We start from the raw sequence: 23,386 nt of genomic DNA, 5'->3' as shown, positions 1-23,386 counted from the left end.
TAAAACAAACGCATACTAAGAAAATTCCTTATACACACATATGTCCATCAAAATAATAACAAAAACAAAAAAGGAAAAAGAATTAATTTTTTATGTATGACATCAATAAATAAATATCAGAGTGTAGTATATAAAATTGTAGTGTCAGAAAATGAAATTAAAGCAAACGGAAGAGGAAATCAGACATTTTGCATAATTGCACTGTCATGGAAGATAAATACACAAGCAATTTGTTCTTTAAATGTGCCAAGGAGAAACAACGAAATAAAATAAAATAAAATAGATCACAACCAAAAGCAAACTATCATTATTCTTTTAATATTATTTGTGTTTTCTTTTAAGTATTCACTCATTTCATTTCATAACTTCCTATTGTATATGCAATTAAGAGCATTACAGAGTAAAATATCAAACCATCAAACATACTGACACATAAACAAACAAAAACAAATGTATAATAACATTTATTTCACATAATGCTCATATAACCCAACAGAAGCATTATTACCAAATATAGTATATCACACATTGATACCAACATTTCTCCATATCACACATCCGTTAACAGAGCTCCTCTGTCAGGAGCATTTGAGCATTCTGAGCTTTCAGTTTTATTTTGTGCTACTATTTATCTACTGTATTTGTTTTTTTTCTTCTTTTTTTGTTTTTTTTATAAAATTCTTGTTTTAATTTAATTTCTCATTTGTTTTTTATTTTACAGATTTCCCCGGGACCAACAAACTCTACCGAATCATTTCTACTTTACCGACTATGAACGTCACAATGCTGAGATAGCCGCTTTCCATTTGGACAGGTAAGATTGCTTATTTAATTCCCTTTATTTATTTTATGTTTTTTTTTTGCGATGTTTTTGAGTCCTTCTTTCCTGTTTTCACCAATTTTTTCTTTTTTTTCTTTTTTTCCTTTTGTTTGCTTAACAACTTTATTGTACTCTTTGGGAGGTGTGCTGAGCATAGGTGCTATAATTTGATTGCGCCAAGTGTAAAATTTCGTGAATTTCTGTTGTGATTGTTTACATTTTGTGTTTTACTGGTGGGTTTTAAGCTTTGTTTGATAAGAAAAATTACACAAAATGCACGAGGAAGCACTGCTGAACTGTTTTTTATTTTAATATTATAGAAATATTTTCTTAGCCTACACATACACAGTAGTTAAACAGTGTTGTTGGATTATGGGCTCCACGTAGCGTATGAGCAATTTTATTTTTTAACATTCTTCTGTTGCCAACACTTATGCGGGAAATTTGCACTTAATGGCATGTTTTGTTTGTGGCTGGAATTATTTGCAAAATTACTTGGAAAAATATTTTTAAATTTAATTTTGTATTTATAAATAAAAAACAAATTAAAAATTTTGTTCTTGAATATTTTTCATTTCGAAAATTGGAGTATCACATATATATATTGTATATATTGATATCATTTCTTAGTGTTTTCATAATAGAACCACCTTTTAATATTCAATTGATCAAATTATAAAATATTAATATTAAATATATAAACGTGTACTATATATTGACATAATTTCTTAGTGTTTTCGTTATAGAGCCATATATAAATATTAAATTGATCAAATTATAAAATATTTATATTAAATATATAAACGTGTACTATATATTGACAAAATTTCTTAGTGTTTTCGTTATAGAACCACCTTTTAATATTAAATTGATAAAATATAAATTATTAATATTAAATATATAAATGTGTAGTATATATTGATATCATTTGTTAGTATTTTCGTAATAGAATCACTTTTTAATATTAAATAGCTCAAAATATAAAGTATTAATATTAAATATATAAACGTGCTAAATCAAATATATTTATAGCTGGTTTTGGTACTCATATAACTGACAAGACTCATTCCTTTATGTTAAACAAAAACGTATTTATAAGGTGACATTATAAGGTGAAATTTTTTGTGAAGGCAGTTAAGTAATTCTTGGCTACTGTTAGAAGTTATATTCATATAATATTTAGCAAAATATTTAAAAAAATACTCTATGTAAAACTGTGATTATAAAAGAGTTGAAACTGCTGCAACAACATATTATGCTGTTTACTCAATTCTATTATGATGGTTCACTTTATTCAAAGATTCTGATCTTAGTTCAACAAATTCCTCACTGTGGTTGACCAATCACTAAAAATGTCGATGAAATGTTTCAATTGGTACAGCAATACCAACACGCAAGCTGTTAGAAGTTAGCGAAATCACTAAACATCAACCAAATGACAGATTGCAATCATTTTAATAGAGCAGACTACACAAAGAGGTTCGATGTTTAGGTACCGTATGCATTCACGCAAAAATTTGATGAATCGAATAAATATCATTAAAACGCCTCTAAAATACAACGAAATTGAACAATTTTTCGAAAACATTTTTATGGGTGATGAACCATGAACAAAGACTGATGACACTCCACAAACGAATTCAAAAGCCTGGATTGACAGCAAGCAAGGTTATGTTGAATGATTATTTGGATTAGATGGAAATTTTGAATTACGAATTACTCCAACCTAATGCAACGGTCCACTACCGCTTAAAACTCCACCGCTTGAATAACACAAATATGAGAAGGTATACAGAATTGGACAACAGGATTGAAAAAAGGTAAACAGAACTGGGAAACAGAAGAAGAGCTGTACTTCATTATGTATATGCCAGACTAAATCATATATTTATGTCTGGTAACTTGAAATAAGTTTTCAAAACTTGGTTGGAAAGTTTTGATTTATCCACCGTAAAGTCCAGATCATCTATCATCTGACTTCAATTTGTTTTAATCTCAGTAAAACTTTCTTAATGGTCAATAATTGGCCAAATAAAGAGTCGTTGAAAATCACTTCATCAAGTTTTCCACAGATAAATCATTGAATTTATTCATCAATGGAATAATAATATTATTCAAAAAATGACAAGAGGTCAAAAGCAAAAATAGCCAAAATATACGTGATCAAAATTTATTTTAAATAAAGAAAATTTATTTTGAAAAAGAAGTTAATAAATCTACCAAGAAACCGGTAGTACCTTATATATTACACAAACTATTCTTGTATAATAGTTTGACTGTCGAGGACCTATAATCCACTAGCAGTATCAGATATATCTAAACATCTCTCTAGGCATCATGTAGAATTCCAATTTTTATGTAAATTTAAGAAGTGCTTCAAGTTCTTTTTCTAAGTCGGAGCCATAAAGCAATTTTTAAGCCGAATAGATTTTTGGAATGGACCCAAGTGGGAATTAAACGCAGACAATGCTTGCTTGAATCATATTTAATTAAAAATGCTTTTTAAATAATTTAATGGCAGAATGATAAAGTATCTATTTTCGCAGAGTCAAACGGTTGAAAATTTTCGCAATTTGCATTTTTGAGTAATAATATTTATACGTGAAATATATTGCACATAAATACCTCAACATGTTAATAATATCTTAAATGCTATATTAACAAAAAGCTCATGTATGTTAACAGAGAAATGCCAAGAGGCCATACATCATTTCTAAGAAGTAAAATATACCGAAAACAAAAAAAACAAGGAGACGTTCTGACACAAGAAATCCTTTTTTCACATGAAGCAGACAACACATAATAGTACAAGAGGGAAAATGTGGACTTATTTTAGGCAAGAATAATATGGCAAAATGTATTAAAATACACGAAAATAAATTAGTTTGGGAGCAAGGATGCAGTTGAAATATTTTAAATGGGTTTTAAAGACAATATCAGAATGAAGCTTAACAAGTTAATTTTCTGAGAAAAAAAATATGTTAACATCATTCAAATGCTTGTTAAATTGTGACAGGAATTTTCTCACAAAAAAGAGAAAACTTAAATTTCTTTAAACTCTTAAAAATTTAGTAAAAATAAAAATATATAAAAAAGGATTGGAGAGAAGCGCAATTTACAATTTACAACACATCTCAGTAACACCCTACGTAACACCCTTCGTATGAGTAACAAAACGAAAAAGGCAAAACATTCCCATAACCATGAGAAGCTTAACAAGCATTTTACATTGTTAAAAATTCCACTTACTCAGCATTGTAACCCACAAAGGTGCACACACGTGGATACGAACATTTCTTTTCTTGGAACTTCTTAAAGTAGCATTTGCATGGTTTAAACTTCAACTCCATAAAAAATGCTTCAGCCAATATATTGTAAAAAAAACTTTCCTCTTTTTTTTTTGTATTCTGTATGGAGGAAAATTAATTTTTATTTTTATATTTTCGTTATCCTTACAACATCTTTTGCTGGTTGTTATGATAAATTTATATTACCTACTTCTTTTTATCTCTTTCTTAAATCCATGTATTTGTATTTTTTACAGAATCCTTGGTTTCCGTCGCGCAATGCCAGTTACTGGACGTTTGCTTAACATCACCACCGAAATATATCAAGTGGCCGATGATAATTTATTAAAGACATTCTTTGTCTCGCCATCATCCAATTTGTGCTTCCATGGCAAATGCTCCTACTACTGCGACACATCGCATGCCATTTGTGGTAACCCCGACATGTTAGAGGGCTCGTTTGCTGCATTTTTGCCCGCTTTTGACCAGACAGGACGAAAGGTGAGTTCTATGATATTTTCGGTGAAAAGGATTTCCTTGTTATTAATTAGCAGGTGCAATGATTAAATGGTTTTTGAATAATGAGTTTTCATACAGAATTTTATATACTTTTTGTATAATTTTTATATAATTATATATGATGCTGCGTAATTAATTATGAGAAGAGTAGAGAGAAGACAAGAAGACTTAAGGCGAAATAAATGTCACAACTTTAAAAGGAAATTTAATAAGCGACAGCAAGAGTATTATTAAAATTAAAATATGTGAATAAGGGAAAAAAGAAAAAAAATGTTATATTATATAAAAATATTAAATATTAATGAAATATAAACAAAAAAATTAAATAAAATATATTTATAAACTGTTTTATAACATATACAACTAGTATAGACTAATTGCAATTAAGAAATTGTTGTTAATTAATAGTTTAACTTAAAAGTTTAAATTAAGAGACCACTAATCACTTCACTTTATACGAATAAATAAACAAAATAAATAAAATAAATTCCCACGCATCTATTGTGCGGGTCGTTTCATCAGGTAGAGACAAAAAAGTTGCCTCCATTACTATTACAAATTTCACTGCTCCCACTTCAGTGAACTTCAGTTACTCCTAACAGACCAATCTTAAGTCTTTGACAATTAGCAGACAGCTGGACAAATTTTCCAGTTTAGAATAGCGTACGTACATTCCATTGTCCAAATCTTGTCCTTTTAACCATCAAGTTTCCATTCCTTGTGAATGGAATACTGCTCTTGCTGCTCTTGTGAATACTCGAATCATTTCAAAGTCAAATACAGTAGCAGCTTACACCAAAGCATCCAATTACGGTGGTAGGTTTGCTACCTTACATAAAGGTTGTTAGATTCTGGACCATCGAACCTGCCCCAGTCTTCATACCGCTGAAGACTCGGTCGCTTTTACTTCATAGGACTAAAACAGGGATCACCACGAGAAGTTTGAGGATGACATTTATGAAAAGATGCTTTTTGAGATGATTGGATACACCTTGATCCATATACGAATAAATACACTTCAATAATGTCATCTAATAGGCTTATTATAAAACAGTTAAAATCTTTAATGTTTCATATTTGAAATTGTTTTCTTATAGAAAATCCATTACTCATTCATATATGAACGATGAGTTGAATTCGAATAATAAATTTATCATCTATTTATCGTTATCCTTTCTCTGGATTCAAATGAATTTTCTCTCTCTCCAGTTTAGATTAAAGCCAAATATTAAAATATTCATATAAACACAAATCTGTTAGTGGAATTATTTTTTTATACTAAATGTTTAATGTTCCTTCGTACCTCATCCTAACCAATAACTTTTCAAACCTAATATACCATTTTTACAACATTTGATATGATACTAAAAAAATACTGGTTAATGTATTTTTGTACACAATGGAAAATTATATGCATAATTATCTTTAATTCTTTTTTATTTTGATAACAAAATAATTAAAAGGATACCATTTTAATGTCCTTTAAAATTTTTTGAATACTAAACTTAATTATGTTTGAATTGAAAAATGAGTTCAAAGCCTTGTGTTAATCAAAGTCACTGCAAAAATTTGTTAAAACCCAAAATATTTTTTAATGCAATAAGCATATTTAAATATCTTATTTGCATAAAAATTAAGAAAATTACAAATGATGCTCCTTCCGCTAGCTCTATTTGAAAGAGGACCCAACATTAATTTATTCGTTTTCTTCAATTTTTTATTCATTTTGTTTATTTTCATTTTTATTTATAAATATTTTTTGTCGTTTTAAGGAATTCCTTTAGTAAATTACTGTATCTTATCAGTATAAAAAGAAAAAAGGAGTATATTAAAATATTATAATTTTGAACAAAGACAACGTTTAAAGTCTTCGTGCACGAAAGGATATTCTGTCCTTTACCTTTTCAATATATAAAATTTACACAAAAAAATTCTTTATTTATAAAAATAAAAGCGTGAATAACTTAAGAAAATTATAAAGGATAATTTTTTTTTGTATTTAATTAATATATAAAAAATTAGCCGAAATATTAAACTTTTCTTAAGTACGTATAACATAAGAAAAATATTTATATATGTGAGAAATAAGATAAATTATGTTTTAATTATGTGAATGCGTTGTTCATAACTCTATTAAAATTACTAAAATTTAATTAAAAGCCATGTAAACAATTAATATTAATATTATCTTTCTTGAATCTTAACACTAAAACTTCTTTATATCTTTAAATAAAAATGTTCTCTGCCTTCTTCCAAGAATTCGCATTCGGCACAAAAACCAAAAGAAGTAATTATAATAATAATCGTATTCAGCTTATTAATCACACACAATTAATTTGTCATAATTTTTGCACTTACCCACAGACAACTCACAAGAACGCCCACTGCACATGTGGGTGTGGCATAATTAATTATGTTTCCCCTTTTCAGATTTCATTTACGAAACTTCATTTCGTTTGTTTTTTTCTTCCGTTAGGCGTGATTAATGCCGTTGTTGATATTTCAATTACACAAAAATTCAATTTAACGTCACAGAATGTGTAATTTGTGTAATTAATTTACAAATAAACTAAAAACGGTCGAAAATGTGTGCATAATAAGCAAAAAAAAAAATATTATACATAACACAATTAAGAAAATAATCAGTCATATAACTAATAAAATATATTAAGATCAGAACTCAACCTTATTAACTTGGAATGTGTATTTGCTGCTACGTTGATTAAAGTACTTTGAAGCCATTGGTATATAAAAAATTACGCAAATAAATTGCTTAAAACTGATTATAGAAGTTGAAGAAATTTACACGAAAAAAAGTTCACATTCTGTGAAAGCTGGCCTTCAGATTAGGGAATAGGATTAAAGAATCACCAGCAGAGTATCGGACTTTTCATCCTTCAACACAAAAGAATTGTTTAATAAATAAACTGCACAGGATGGCTCTAGTTTTATTTTGCGATCATTCATTATGAAAAGCTACACGATAATTGCAAACAAGCCACTATCTTTAACATAACCATTTTTTATGATATTGTCTTCAACTTCAATGCAATTTCCGACAAATCCATTCCAGATAGTTTAAACTCGCCTGAAAGGATGCAACAGTTTTTTTATAAAAAAAATATCACAAATGCATGTATTACCTTCAGATGCTTCATTTCAGCGCTTTTAAGCCACAATTTGTTAAAAATTTTGCTGAAATTATGTTTGTACTTTTTGCTTTATAATTTTTAATTTTACCAAAAGGATAAAAGGGTTTTTAACAAGAAAAAGAAAAGAACGCTACTGACACGTGTCACTGTACAAAGCATTTCCAAGGCATCCTGCAACCTTCATTATTCCTGTCTTGCACTTTTAAGAAAATAGCTCATTTGCAGTTTTTGTATCAGCCACCTTAGCGAAAGGAAGGCCATATATAAGTTGCTATTATCATCATTTAACTTTGTCACTGCTTCAATGTTTCCGCATACACCATTGCAGTGGCAGCACCGCTGCATCGCCTCCTCAGCCTTGCTATTTGTCGCGACTCGCTAAGTAGAATCTACTTTAATTCTACTTGCACTGAATTTCCTACCGAAATAACGACTTTTTTGCAGCTTCCTGTGAAAAGCACAAAACTGCAGTTTCTTGGCAATTATTGTTTTTAACTTTTAACTTCCGCTAAATTTGAACAACTTTCTTCGATGCGCTGTGTGCGCCTTCATGGTATATCGGATTACAGGTGCGGATGCGAAATTCGCTTAGAGTTGCTAAAAAAAATGTATATTTTAAGACTAATTTTTGTCATTGTATTGTTTAGTATTTTTAACTTTAGAATTTAATTTAAATTCTACATTTTTTATTCTTTTCTCATATGAAAAAGCATTGTACGACTTAACTCTTTTGAGTCAGAAATCACGGATATATTTACAGTATAAGGATTTTTTATGTTGAATATTCAGTTTCACTGTTCTGTAGATTTCTTAATAAAAATTCTCTCTTAAATTTAATATATATTTTATTCACAGCTTGTAAAAGCATAACTCCTTATTTCGCTTTGTCTTTTTTGAAGATTTAATCAAACAAAACGAAATAAAACACAAAAATATTGAAGTTCGAAATTTTAAATTTAAATATTTAATTTTGCTTTCATTTCTTTGCAGGTTTGGCGCCATCCTTGGCGTCGCTCCTATCATAAACGTAGAAAGGCGCAATGGGAAACGGATGCTAGCTACTGTTCCATGGTAAGTTGCACCGAAGCTCTAGTCAACGAATTAAAACATTTTAAAAAGGAGTAAGGAAAAAAATAAAAACGTAATAAAAAAATACAAGAGAAATGGAATACATGCCACTCGCACTGGCTTATCTCTTCATTAGTATCTTTTTATTGGACTTACTCAGTATGGTTATCATGGCAACATGCGTTATATGTGCCACCGTACATTTTTTTATCACTGTCGTATTATATTCCTTTAAATGCAATTTATATATATAAAGCTTTTTTTATTATTGTATATGATTTAAAAATTCTTTAAATGTTTTTTTCATTTTAATTTTTACTTGGTTTTGCTCTTGTAAAAATAGTTATATAGAAAAAATGGGTGTAATTTATTACGTATGCATTTCTGATCTTCTTATTGACATATACACAAAACATTTCAACATATACTGATTATGAATTCTTAATCCTTTAATTTAAAGTCTAATCCTGTAAACAATAAAAAATAGGATTAAGTGAAATACCTAAGTAGAAGTATAATGGAATTATGTTTGAATTAAGAATCGGACTTAACGAATTAAGTTAAATCCATTAAAATTATGTTTTCATTATTTATATAAGATGGCTTTCGTTACCATAAAACTTTATTAAATACTTTAATAATTTTTTTTTTTAATGATCAACTTTTTTGTTTACTATTTTAGTTTTTAAAAAAAAAGAAAAAATATTTTTAAAAATGTTCTTTTAATTATGTTTAGGATGACTTTAGACTATAGTAGACATATGGATAGTCAATAGTTATTTACAATCAAACAATTAAACCATCGCAAAAATAAAAAAAATATATTAATTACCTTATGTACCACTTAAGAATTTGAAAATAAGAGTAGCTTAATATACTGAGTATATTTATGAAATTAAATATATAAAAACAAACTAAACTGAATCACTAATCACATTAATGAACCTATTAAAATGTATATTAATTACAAAGTTAGTGCTTGAGCACTTACTCACACAAGTAGTTAATGCTCAACTTAGCTCGAATAGATTTATTAAAATAAACAAGAGTCACACTTTTAGATACAAACACAAAATAGCAAAAAATGATGAGAAGACAGCTAACAGCACCGAAAACATAAAAATAATTATAAGAAACTGATTTTTACATTCTCGCCAAACTTTGTCAACTATAATATTTCTTCATAAATATATGAACATAATATACAGTATTCAATATTAAGGCATAATGATAAATATTCTTAATACGCAAAGGAATGTGATATACACATACACATACTTATCATACAGCCTATTATTATTTTATAGTCAATATTTTATAGTCAATTTCATAGTCCTATTCAACTTCTTGTCAAGAACGAGTGCCAGATATTTAGCATTAACATACTTCTTCGTTATATTCTAGTGTCAGGTTAGATCGGAATGGCGGCCTTGTGTCCGAAGGCAACTTAGCTCAAATAGTGGACTTTTGTACTATAGGTAGTCTAATGCTACTTAGAAGAGTTATTTAGTGATATATATGTATTTCCTTATAAGAAGTAAAAGTTCCCTTTTTTGCATTTAATTTGATTCGAGTCCCCATACCTAATAAATTTCTATTGTAATTCGATAAACTATAAAAAATAACAATATGATAAACGTCACTTTCTTCTACATGGAACACCCTCAAGCAAACAGTGTTATTTAAAAATAGTAAGACATTCGTGCAGCATACATATAAAAGTTTCATTGGAATTTCAAAGCGATCTATCGACAGCAATTGGTCATATACGTTTGGATATAGTTTCATCCTTGGTGGGGGAGAGGCCTATTTAACACATCTGCTATTCTTTAAGTTCAGAACCCAATTGGAAAATGAAACTTCACATCGAATAAAAGTAATGAATACATTATTATACTCGCTTAGATTTGGGTTTTGACCAAAGCTGCAACTTTACTATCATTAAAGCGGCTAACCTCTATCGGTTAGGACACCTAAAGCTGTTGACCCTAATCCCCTTGGTACCAGATTTACACTTTCGGTCTGGTGTCAAAAGTGAAACGTACTTATTATCAGTTATACTTCAAACAGTACCGGATAATGCCTAATAGAAATTAGTAAGAAATGCTTTAACTCGGAAATTCTCTAAACACTGTTCTGAAGGCAGAACTATCATGTGACCAGACTCTTTAAAATTTCAAGTTTATACATTTAATATACAAAGTAGGGTACAAAGTAGGAAAAAATATCATACCTTCACATGGTAGCCACTACTTGCTATGTCCCTGAGATATTCATTTAATACACAGCAGCATATAAAGTAGAAAAGAATTTTAACTTATGGTCTGTTTTAAATGATAATACATCAACTAACCCATAGCTGACTCCAGTGTGACTTGCAGTAATTAGCTCAAATTCTTTTTTGTAAATATTTGCATTAACATTAGTTCTTTCAAAAGTTTATTTTAACACATTTTTAATTTTTAATATTTTAATATTTAATATTTATATATTTTATTAATTATAACTGATAATTAATAATCTCAAATCTCCAACATTAATCTTAAACATTATTCTTTTATTTTTATTTCCTTTCAGGTGCGTGATATACCTCCATATGATGATGGACGTCGTTTATTAGATCTGATGGATATGTCTGTATTTGACTTTCTGATAGGCAATATGGATCGTCATCATTATGAAACTTTCAAGTAAGTATTCGAAAAAATACTTCAATTTACATAACAGTAAACTTTAACTCTGCCATGGAGTGCTGACGTGGCCTAGGGTCATGTAGTGATGAGGTAAAATAGTTTTTGTGTTATATTAAAATTAGAAAATATTTTGACTTGAACAACGTACCTAAGCTGGTACTTTAAATGCGTTTAAGTGCTTCCCAAAAGGAAACTAAGAGTGGAGTAAACAAATATTTAGCATTTTTATAGGATCAAAATCCCATAAAACTGTGACATAAATTCTTTTTGTTTCCGTTCCAAAAACTCATAGAAACTTGTAACAATATCTAGACTGTGTCAAATTCTATTGACACCAAATATTAATTAAAATCTCCTGTAAACAAACACTTAAGCTAATATTTGTTTAACTTAGTTTGTCATTTCTATGATTTCACAAAAAAGCAACAAATACAATACTGTACGTTGTTGTTGTAGTTATTTAGAAAAAAAAGTTCACTTGCTAATTGCTTTGGTTTTACACCAATTTTACCAGAAAATTATGAAAATAGGAACATTTCTGCTTAACAGATAATTAACCGACCCAAATTTGTAACTTCCATGCTCGACAACTACGAAGGTAATTTGATACAAAATTATTTCCTTTTAAGCACGTTTCGAGACTTGAAGTTATTTTCTATAATAAATACGAGTACAAAGCACAGAGTAACAGAATAGCTGAGTAACAGAATAGCTGAGTAACAGAATGGTAGAGTAACAGAGTAGCAGAGGAAATGAAACTTTTATTTGAAGTTTTAATTTTGACCCTTGTTACTTTAGCCACAAATACTTTTTAAGGAATTTCTTCCTTACTTCATGCATTCCCAACGCCCAATATCCCAACGCCTTATTATACCGCCTCATGCCACTGTACCGCACCGTACACAAAAATTTTAATTAACTTTTAATGAGCTTCACTGTAGTTAGTAGTTCAGCTCAACTATGCTCTGCTCAGCTCGGATCGGCTCGGTTCGGCTTAACTTGACTGGGTTTAGTTTAGTTTGGTTTGGTTTCGTTTGGTTTGGTTTGGTTTTAGGGTTTTCTTACTCCAACTACAAGCCAATCCAATCGTGTTAAACCAAATAAAAGTTTCAACTTGTGGATTTACTTCTGAGTTTTTATGCAAGTAATTGCGGTACATTGTTTCCAAATTGTGGCAGAGTGCCGCAAAGTGTCAAAGCAGGAATCAAGCTAAATATGCAGCAACTTAAAAACTTAAAAACTACAAATTTTGTATTTTCACAAAATTTTAGTTGCAGTTGTGATTTGCGGTTATTGCTGTTGTTGTTGTTGTTGTTCTCGACGTTAGAGCATTTGCCGGAATTGTCGAGAATATACGAGTAACATTGTTTCAAGAAATTTCTACAAACCTAGTTAATAATTTGTATTGCTACTGATTGAAGTTAGCTTTGAGGAAAATCCAAATTAAAATACATTTTATGAATGGAAATAAATTATGTACTCTCGTAGATAAATTAGAAATCATTTAGAGAGTTTTATAACATGACTACAAATAAAGTTGTCAAATGAGTAAGTCAAATGAACTCACAGATATCTTCAATTATTGCAATTATTTTATCAAAAAGTAAGATAAACAAAGCTTGACTTTCAAAGTAAAACTCAACACCTTCAAATTATCGAAGTAACTACAAAAATGACTTTATTGTAACAATAATTGTGTGTTACTAATGTTCAAGTAGTCTTTTAACAGCCTTTTACTATCTTTAGTAGTAGGTTAGAGGACGTCAACAATTTCTGCTAGCTTGGCAGCTTCCTACAAACAGTGGACGAAGTTGTGCAAATGTCACATATCGTCTCTAAAAAGCAAGACAAGCGTATGAGTGATTAATGCCAGCATAGAAGTCTCGTAACCTCTTTACCCGCACAAAATTGAACATTTCTAATTCCAGCGTCAAATCGACGATGTTCTATGGGTGCGAGTCGTGGAACACAGCACCACCAGATATACAAAAACTGCTAATCTTCTCCAATCAATGTCTGCGTTAAATATTACCCATATTTTGGCCTCAAACTTTATCGAATAACAACCTCTTGGATGCGGCAAATCAAAGAGAAGTTTCTCAGATGATACGCATGCGCAAGTGAAGTTGGTCAAGTCAAACACACTACGAAGGCCCCAACACGATATTACCCGCATGACCATAGACTAGATTCCGCAGGGGTGCCGACGAAGTGGACGGCCGGTTTACGCATGGCGCAAGCAACTAGATCTCGAAGTTGTTAGGACTGAAAAAAACTGGAGAGAAGTAAAGACGGTTGCATTTAACAGAATGGAATAGAAGAATCTAATTGTGTCGCTTTGTTCCTTATAGTATTTACGGGAATTAATATATACATATGTTTAAGTATGATTTTATGACCATAGACTGGAATCCACAGGGAAGCCGACGAAGTGGACGGTTAGGTAATACATGGTGCAAGCAACTAGATCTCGAATTTGCTAGGACTGAAAAAACCTGGGAAGAAGTAAACCCGATTGCATCCAAAAGAATGGAATAGAAAAATCTAATTGTGGCTCTTTGTTCCTTAAAAGACTTACGGGAACTAATATATATATGTTTAAGTATAATTTTATGGCCATAGAATGGAATCCATAGCGAAGTAGACGACCGGCTCATACATGACGCAAGTAACTTGGTCTCGAAGTTGCTAGGACTGGAAAAACCTGGGGAGAAGTAAAGACGGTTGCATCCAACAGAATGGAATAGAAGAATCTAATTGTGGCGCTTTGTTCCTTATAGGATTTACGGGAACTAATATATATAAAGCTATTAATGTATGAGTAAATACCTTGATTCGAATTAAAATATAACAGTCTTTCTTAATAGTCGAAAGGAAATAATATATCACATTTTCAAAAAACATTTTAATTTTTATTAACACTGCAGTTAGACCCTTAGTATTTATTTATATGTCTATATATAAATTTATTTCCAAAAATTAAAATTTACAATTATATTAAGCACTCGTTCGAGGGTCTTTGTACAATGCTCCAATATGTTGATTGTTATTTTCAATAAAATTATTTCAGAAGTTATTTCAATTTTAATTTGTTCACAATTATTAAAATAAACATAACATATACTACAAATCCCCTAAATGACAACATTTTAATCAAATCGTAAACAATTTCCCAAACATATTAAACCAAATTTGCGACACAGAACTTAAGGCATTTCCCAGCAAACAATAAATGTAGAGTAACAGCAATTTGAGAGCTGCTATATCCAAGTAAAAGTGCCTTTGAGTAAACATATTGACAACTTTCATATTTGCAAGTCGACATATGCCTGACACAAATGCAGTGGCTGCATTAAGCCCGCAGTCAAAAAGGATTATTTCTACTTAAAAAGGAGTTGCGTTGCATGCAACAGCATTTGGCTTGTTTGCAATGAAAACAAGCGCTCAAATCCAAAACTCAACTACATTCCTAACCAAGCCAATGCATTTACGTTCCACCACATCCATTCTTATTACTTGTGGTAACACTTGCATTCCAGCAATATGAACCCATGTAAATTTCTGCCAGCATCAAGGATAGGCAAGGATAGGCAAGGATAGGCAGATATCCAATGCGACACAACCGCCGCACAGTAGCAGCAAAGAAGAGAGATGCATTCAAAGTCGATTAAAGTGCTGTTGGCATGAATTTTGAATATCACAGATATTTACTATACTAAAAGTGTCTTCCAGCAGTTGCTTTCAGAGCACGTTCCAGTAGCTGCATTCACAATACTGGAACGCACTGTGGTGACGTTGGTGTCGGTGGCTTTGCATACGCCAAATTTAAAATTTTCATAATGCACATTTGCGTTGGTGTGCTGTGGCAAACTTTAGATATTTGCTTATCTCCATGTGAGCATTGTCAGCGGTAGATACGGCAACGGCAACACACCAACACCAACAACAAGAATAACAAAAACAAAAACAACTGCAATAGTAAACTGCAAACTGCAAACTGCAAATATGTATGCAAACAACTATTAAAGTGCATATTTGCGTTAGCATTAGATGCAGTCACCAGGTGGTGTTGCACTTTCAATTATCGTTTAGTTACAATTGAATTGTGGCAAATGCGTCTGCACACGCTCCATTCGCCCGCTTTAGAAGTCAACGTGCAAAATTGTTTGTAATTCATTACAACAAAAAATATGGGAGGAGATTCAGAGATAAATTACTTCAAAATTTCATGAATTCATAATTCATGGCAGCTGCCTGATGTTGCAAGTTTGCGAAAAAAAAACAAAACCTACTAATACCACCAACCGTGGTCCTAAGGAAAGCTGAACAGTTAACTAAATGAAAAGGTTTAATATACAGTAGAGCACTGCAAAAAATATTTGACTTTGTTTATGTGGACAAATACTTAATTGAATTAAATAAATAAAATCATTTTAAATAATCAAATACTTGATGTTATGGGGTCTGTAAAAAATTTAGTGACAAAATGTTGGTTCCTAGAATGGAAAATTGCACTATGCTCTAATCAAAATCATCATTATTATGAGTCTCAGGGGATATAACCTCGTGACAGTCGATGCTTCCTAACATCGTTTCTCTAAATAAACAATTAATGGAATTAATTTTGAATAGTCAAGACTTGTAATGAATTTAAACTGGTATTACACCAGTGTAAGAGGCCCTTGACCTCTTATTCAATATAAATGGCCAGTGATGCTGATTTCATTATTTCGTATGTTCTTAATACCTTAGCAGGTTAATCCCAGAAAAGGTTAGAGTTTTTTGACAACATTTCTCCAATATATATGAAAATAATCATTCATATCGTAATATTATTAGGAGTGCTTATTATTATTACGACCGGTTCTATTGTATCTAAATACTGAACTCGTGGGTTATATTTTGCTCTAAAGCGAGCAAATATAGATATAGCAATCGATAGTTGGTGCGGTGTTCTACTTTGAGCGCTGTAGCCATCTTATTCTTATATATTTATTCACGTAAATATCGTATCATCTATGTTACCTTTCGGATAACTTGACAATAATAAAATTTATAAATACTAAATTAAAATAGTTTTTAAAATGTTTAAGAAATCTAACACTATAGCTAAATTATAATTTAATAAAATATTGCAATTAAATAAAATTAATTTGTTATTTATTGCAAATTGCAAAATGTATGTTTATGATAGCAATTTCTGTTTCATTTAATTTACTTTTAATGATTTATTTTTCAACTCAAAGGAAAATGTAAATTGTTAAGTATAGAATCTCTATATTCTGTATAGAATCGTAAAAAAAACTCAAAAAAATCAATACAATTTCTAAAACAAATTTTCACACAAAATTTATTTACATCCTTTTAAGCTAACATCCTTTTCATTCACATCCATTCAAAATACCGAAAATTCAACAATTTATCTAAGAAAAAATTGTATTTCGAAAATATATTTTAATTAATCAAATTATTTCATTAAACATTTCACTTAAATAGAATAAATAAATTTATAAGCACACTAAAAATAAATTAAAAATAATAATATATGTATATATATAAAATATATATTATTAAAGTTCTTTGCACTTCATTAGACGCAATGAAGTATCTGTCATATATTGGCTGTCCTTGTAAATGTCCCTCAAGAATATAATATATATTATTTGGATAAGCTGTGGTGATATATTTATATATAGTGGAGATCATATATTACGGAGAACCAAAAATTTGTTAGATGACAACCTGAACCTAACTTAACCCACAACCTGTAGGATATTGCACAAGATGTTCCGTATTGCACTATTATCTATAGATTTTCTGACCCAATCATTTGGTATTAGTAGTGTCAGATGTTCCGTATTACATTATAATCTCTAATTTTTCAGACCAAGCATTCTAGAAAATACTTGCTAAAACGCTATGTTATTTATTAGTTGGTTTCATTGACTTATTATTTCTAACGCCTACTATTGTTTCGCCTCTGAAACTAAGTGCCTGAATGGGAAAATACACAACATTTTATTTTTAAATTTCATTACAAAGATCAAGACAATAGTCCAGCATAGTCAATGTATATATTAAAGAAACTATATAGTGAACTCATGATGAGTTATTTATTTCATAAGATGTGATACCACTAATAGCCAGAGACTAAAAGCTATTTTTTTCTATGAAGTTTCGATTAAATTAATTTAACTGCCTTCCTTACAACTAAAGCATTTTCCTTTACATCATAATGCCTCAAAACTTATATTAAGGGTACACTGAAAACGGTGCAGATATCGTTTAGAACTGCTAAAGAATCCTAAACAAATTGCTTTTATATCTGTCTGACTTCTGTATATATATTTACCGTTAAGTAACTTTAGTAAAGAAGTCTATAGTTCAGAAATCTTCGGTGAGATTATGAAATCCTAAACAATCATATGAAATGGATGTTATGTTAGTTAAAATTTTTCGGATTTTGTTGTTCCAATCGGGGTTCTTTGATTTTAATTGAATTCAAAAACTATTAATCATTCTAAGCAAAACTAATGACACCTTTAAAATACGAGCTATAATAAAAAGTTTATGACTATCGGTTGAACTCTTAGTGTGAATACCACGGGAATTGTGAGAAAAGATATAGTCAACTGAATTGAATATCATTTGGCTGATGTTTGAAGTTTAGCTGCTTGTGCTGTATGTTACTTTCATAATATATAATATACCATACGCATAACATATACCATATTTCGTATATGTCTTCTTCATTTCAATGAAAGAAAATCCATTTTTTAAACAGTCGCAGAATACGAGTACATAGCATAGTCTGCATTTCGCAGAATCTGTAAGTGATCAGTATTTTTATCCTACCTTTTATGGCTGACATAAAGTTTATAGCAAATCCAATTAAAACTCAGAAATTGTATTTATACTATTGTTGTATTTATACTAATAAAAATTTCCATTCTTAACAATTGTTAAATGATTTAGTCCAATATGATGGCCTATTGACTTCGTAACAAATGCTACTAGTATTCTTTGATATATTTGATATCTATTATTTTTATTCTTTTCCACTTATGCCCGTATATATATTTCTGTATTGCACTTATTTGATCCATTATTTCCTCTATGCTATTGCATTCTTTATGTGTTTTTTATTTATTTATGTGTATTCTTTTTAAGATAAATACATATTTAAGAGAAGATGCTATATGAGATCAAGAAGATATAGAGCAGAACAATAGTGAGTTAGAATGTGTATAAGAAAAAACTGTCTACAAAGAAAAAAAAATTCGGAAGACACACGAAACTAAGACAATAATTATAATAAGAAAAGATTAAAAGAGAAGATTAAATGGTTAATTGAAATTACCAGATAAATAGAGATAAAATTCAAATCATGCATTAAAAGCAGATAAATTGAATTGGTATTAAAAAAAGTTATTTAAATGAAAATAAATGAAGTAAAAACTCATATGTTGAAATATTTATCTATATATATATAATATATATATATTATATATAAGTACTAATTTTTACTATTATTAAAAATAGTCTGAATATATTAAATCTGAATATATTAATTTGTTTTTGAAATAATTTTATTTGAATATTTAAATTGCTATTTGAGATTAGGCTATAGTATGCTCTTATTTGATTAATATTTTAAATCCTAATTTGCTTAATTTCAGAGTGTACGGCAACGACACATTTACATTGCATTTGGATCATGGACGTGGATTTGGCAAACCATTTCATGATGAATTAACAATATTAGCACCAATGCTGCAGTGCTGCATGATTCGAACAACAACACTGAAGCGGCTTTTAGAGTAAGTCAATATTTAACAATATAACTGGTAAATGGAAATTGATTTTTTTCCCCATATACCCCACATTCCCCACATCCTGATGCATCAATGAACTGATGCACCAATTGAAATGAATGAATTTTTAAGCAAATTTGCTAACAATTATCTAGGACGCTGAGTAAAAAATCCCTGTCCAATATGAACATAATGCAGACATTTTGAAAATATTGTAAAATGTAAAATAGGCAGGCACACAGTACTCAGCTGAGTAAATGCCGTCCATTATTTGAAATATTACAAATTTAATTTTATTTTAATTTATTTCCACATAATAAATTCAATTATTTTTGCATTTTTGTAGCTTTCACAATGGTCCAAAAACGCTGTCGCAAGCAATGCGCGAATCCATGCAAGCAGATCCTGTGAATCCAGTACTATGGGAGCCACACTTAGATGCGCTGGACCGTCGTGTGGGCATCATATTGCAGGGTGTGCGTGATTGCATAAAGAAGAATCCACCAGAGGAGCTAGATGCATCTGAAGACAATATATCATCATAGCGCTAGACTGTAGTTAAATTTGTAGTCGGTTTTAAACTGAACTTAGCGATTGTAGGAAAACTTGAATTTCTTAGAAAGCGACAACAACACTGTTAGCATTAATTTAGTTAAAAATCAAATTAATTCACTTAATTATTGTTGACTCAATTATAAGAGAAATTAATGATGTGAGATAAGTTTTTAATTGTAAAGTGCTTTCGACTAAAGTCCTTGTTGCAATTAATTTAGACTTTGAAGAAAATCCTTTTCTGTTTTTGATATAAGAATCTGAATTATTAACGTTGTTGTACTACAAATACCACTTTTTTGTAGCTTATACCAAAAAGAATAATATTTGTAAAATTAAGCTTAGATTGTAAATGTAATTAAAATTTATTTCTTAAAATTTAAGTTTGTTAGCGAAATGCGGTTAGCGAGGTTGAAATGTATCTGTAGGAAAAATAATTTTATATTCATTTGGCAGCTATTTTTTTACTTACACATATGTACATTCATATTTATATGTGCTAGGCACATATATACATGATACAGGGTGTTATATATACATCATCATCTTTGAAATGTATGTATATGACGAGCAAATATCCTACAAGTGGTGCCAAAGGGGTTTTGTAAAGGCGTAGAAACTAAAGATTTCTATCCAATTAATAAGAAAAATGAACCTAATGAAAAGACTTAAAATATTTATAAATTTATTTAATTAAATGGATAAAATTATTAACTATTATTGAATACTTACTCTTTGACTATATGTAATTACTTTTGTCAATTTGCGATAACAAAAAAAATTACTTATAAAAATCACACAATCACAATCACACAACAAAAGACTTAGTGAAGGATAATAAAAGTTGCGAACAAAAAGGACATTTTTTCCATTTGCAATGGAAAGCGAACACTTATAGGATACATTCAATATCTTTCACTGAGCATCTCAAACTTTTACTCGTACTCGTAGTGGTGTTAGTACTACTCTCTAGTACTCTACTTTCCGCTCTATTAGCCAAAATTTTATGTACTTTAATGTTTCCGAAACAATTCATTTAGTTTTTTTAATTCAATTATTCTATTGTATTTTCCCATTTTCTTTCAAGAACTCATCACATTTCAAAATGTTGGAGAACAAAAACAAAATGGCCACAGAAAAAAAATGTAATTAGCAATAAGAAAATACCAAAGAACTTTCGATGTTTAGCGAATTTTTTCATTTTCATAAAATCATTAATTTATTTTCCTTTTATTACATTATTTTCATTTATTGGCTAAATTCATAGAAAGCAAATCTCTTTTAATTGAATTTCTTTCTTCCATCAACATTTTCTTCTTCTTCTTCTTCTTCTTCGTTCCTTTTTTATTTTCCTATCAGCAAAAAATGTTCACTTGTTTAGCAAAATATAATATTACTTTGATTTTTATTTATATAAGAAAATTAATTAGAAAAGATTTTTATATATAACTTATGTGTATGTAATGTACTCGTACCTTATGCAGACATATGTATGCACCTTATATATTATATTTATGAAAATATTAATTATTATTGATTGTAAGACAGATTCGATTAGGCAATGAATTTTTAAAAATGTTTTATGTTTATACGTTGAAGACATTTGGATTTTATTTATAGTTAAATATTTTATATAAGTGTATATGTTATTTAATATGTAAATATTGAAGTTAATAAAAACAAATTTTAACTGCAAAATAATACCAATTGAGTTTAATATTATTATGATTTATATTTTTTAACAAAATACAAATTGAAAAGTGATATGAAACTCCTCACATACTCCAGAAATGGTATTTACTTCCTTCCATATAACGCATTAAACCCCATTTTCAATTAAATAAATAAGACAAACTAAATGAAAAGAACTTGAGTCTAAATTTAAATTACTTAAAAATATATAATTATTTTTCACATATATATTTCTGAATAAACATTGGTTATGGTTTGAATTACCACCATAAAGCACCAATTAATATGTTCTTGGTGTTGAGCCTTTTCCGAGTGAATGCATCTGGGCAGTTTTATTCTTTGATTGCTGGGGGTTTCTGCAGAGTTCCACCCATTTCACTGATTAATTTGTGTATTCCTCATAAGCTTCGCGATTATTCAATGACTGATCTAAGATCTGTATACTTGTTGAAAAAAACCTTTGCAGTTAATATGTACGATGCTATAAAAGTAAGGATACTTGATATGTCACGAAAACTAAGATGAGTGTTAAAAATCGACATAAGTCAGTGGCCAAATAACAATAATAACAAGATATAGTAATAATAAGCCCTGGACGACGTCATTAATTTTTAGACCCCACTATTACTGGGCTTAAACAGTCGATAAGTCATTTGCAACTTACTCGTCGTAACTATATTCTCTTCAGATCATTAGTGTTAATTATTATTCTTCTACTCTGAGGCTTTAAAATGGTATTTATTTTATTTATAGTTGATTTTCTTTAATTTTGAAAGGCTCCCTCGTCTGCTGCAATTAGGGTTTACTTTTAAGGTGTGCTGACATGTTTCTTTTAGTAGTTTTAGTAGTGTTTGTTTAAGTCACCTAAGTATTAGATTACTGTTTGCTACATTTATTTCTCTGAGCTTTGTTCTGGACTACATTTCTTGGTTTTTTATTCTGTTCGACCAAAATATACGTAAGATTTTATGCAAGCAACAATTGAACAGCACCCTTAATGACTTTCCTAAATTGAAATATATGCCACCACTGATGGTATATTATAAATATGCCACAACTGACTTTGGAGGTAAAGATAAATTGTTCTATAAGAAAAGCTATATTAGATATATTAGAGAAAGAGTTGTTTAAATGATTCCCATTATTGGGATAAAGTCTATATTCATATATAAAATCGGTTCATGCAAAACAAAGTCTTTTAAAAATTAATCCATTTATGCATGCTGTTCGGGACTAAGTCACATACAAAAAATAACGCTGTTAGCGCATTACAAAGATCGCAAGATAATAAATGCTAACAGTTCAGTGGTATATATGGAAAACTAACGTTTACTTCCCTCATCAATAAGTTTAGTTAATTATATATATTATATACATATATAGTAATATATATATTATATTATTATTATATATATTATATATATTATATTATTATATATATTATATATATTATATTATATTATATATATAATGCAATAACAGAAAACTTAATTGACTGTAGCTAGATATAAGTACGACCAGTCGCTTATCTTGCAGTTTTATGTCAAATTCTCAGCATTTATATCAAATACTTCTAAGCGTTTTGAATTTTATTCAACAAATAAAAAAAATCTGTAAAAATTGTAAAACGTTTCATGATTTTAACACAATATTCAAAAATAAAAATATTATATGTTATATAAAAACAATCTGAATAATTATGAAGATACTTTAGCAAAATTATCTATGCAAATTGGAACATATTGATAGATAAAGATTTTATATAGAAACTGAACACTAAAATGAGCTT

General features: G+C 29.3%; 1 protein-coding gene across 1 annotated transcript in view; it reads left to right on the top strand.

Annotated features, from left to right (window-relative positions):
* LOC119686222 (extracellular serine/threonine protein CG31145-like) overlaps positions 1-21,254 on the top strand; it is a 172,520-nt gene extending 151,266 nt beyond the window's left edge. The window contains exons 10-15 of the mRNA XM_038100736.1: positions 722-814; positions 4,365-4,608; positions 8,769-8,849; positions 11,424-11,536; positions 19,219-19,359; positions 19,700-21,254. Coding sequence (XP_037956664.1) covers positions 722-814; positions 4,365-4,608; positions 8,769-8,849; positions 11,424-11,536; positions 19,219-19,359; positions 19,700-19,898 — 871 coding nt within the window. The 3' untranslated portion in view covers positions 19,899-21,254. The remainder of the gene's footprint in view (positions 1-721; positions 815-4,364; positions 4,609-8,768; positions 8,850-11,423; positions 11,537-19,218; positions 19,360-19,699) is intronic.
* The last annotated feature ends 2,132 nt before the right edge of the window (positions 21,255-23,386 follow it).

The sequence above is a fragment of the Teleopsis dalmanni genome, chromosome 2, assembly GCF_002237135.1.
Source record: "Teleopsis dalmanni isolate 2A chromosome 2, ASM223713v2, whole genome shotgun sequence".
In the NCBI taxonomy this organism is placed as follows: Eukaryota; Metazoa; Arthropoda; class Insecta; order Diptera; family Diopsidae; genus Teleopsis; species Teleopsis dalmanni.
Note: the sequence above shows the minus strand (reverse complement) of the source record. Positions and strands in the feature narration are given on the sequence as shown.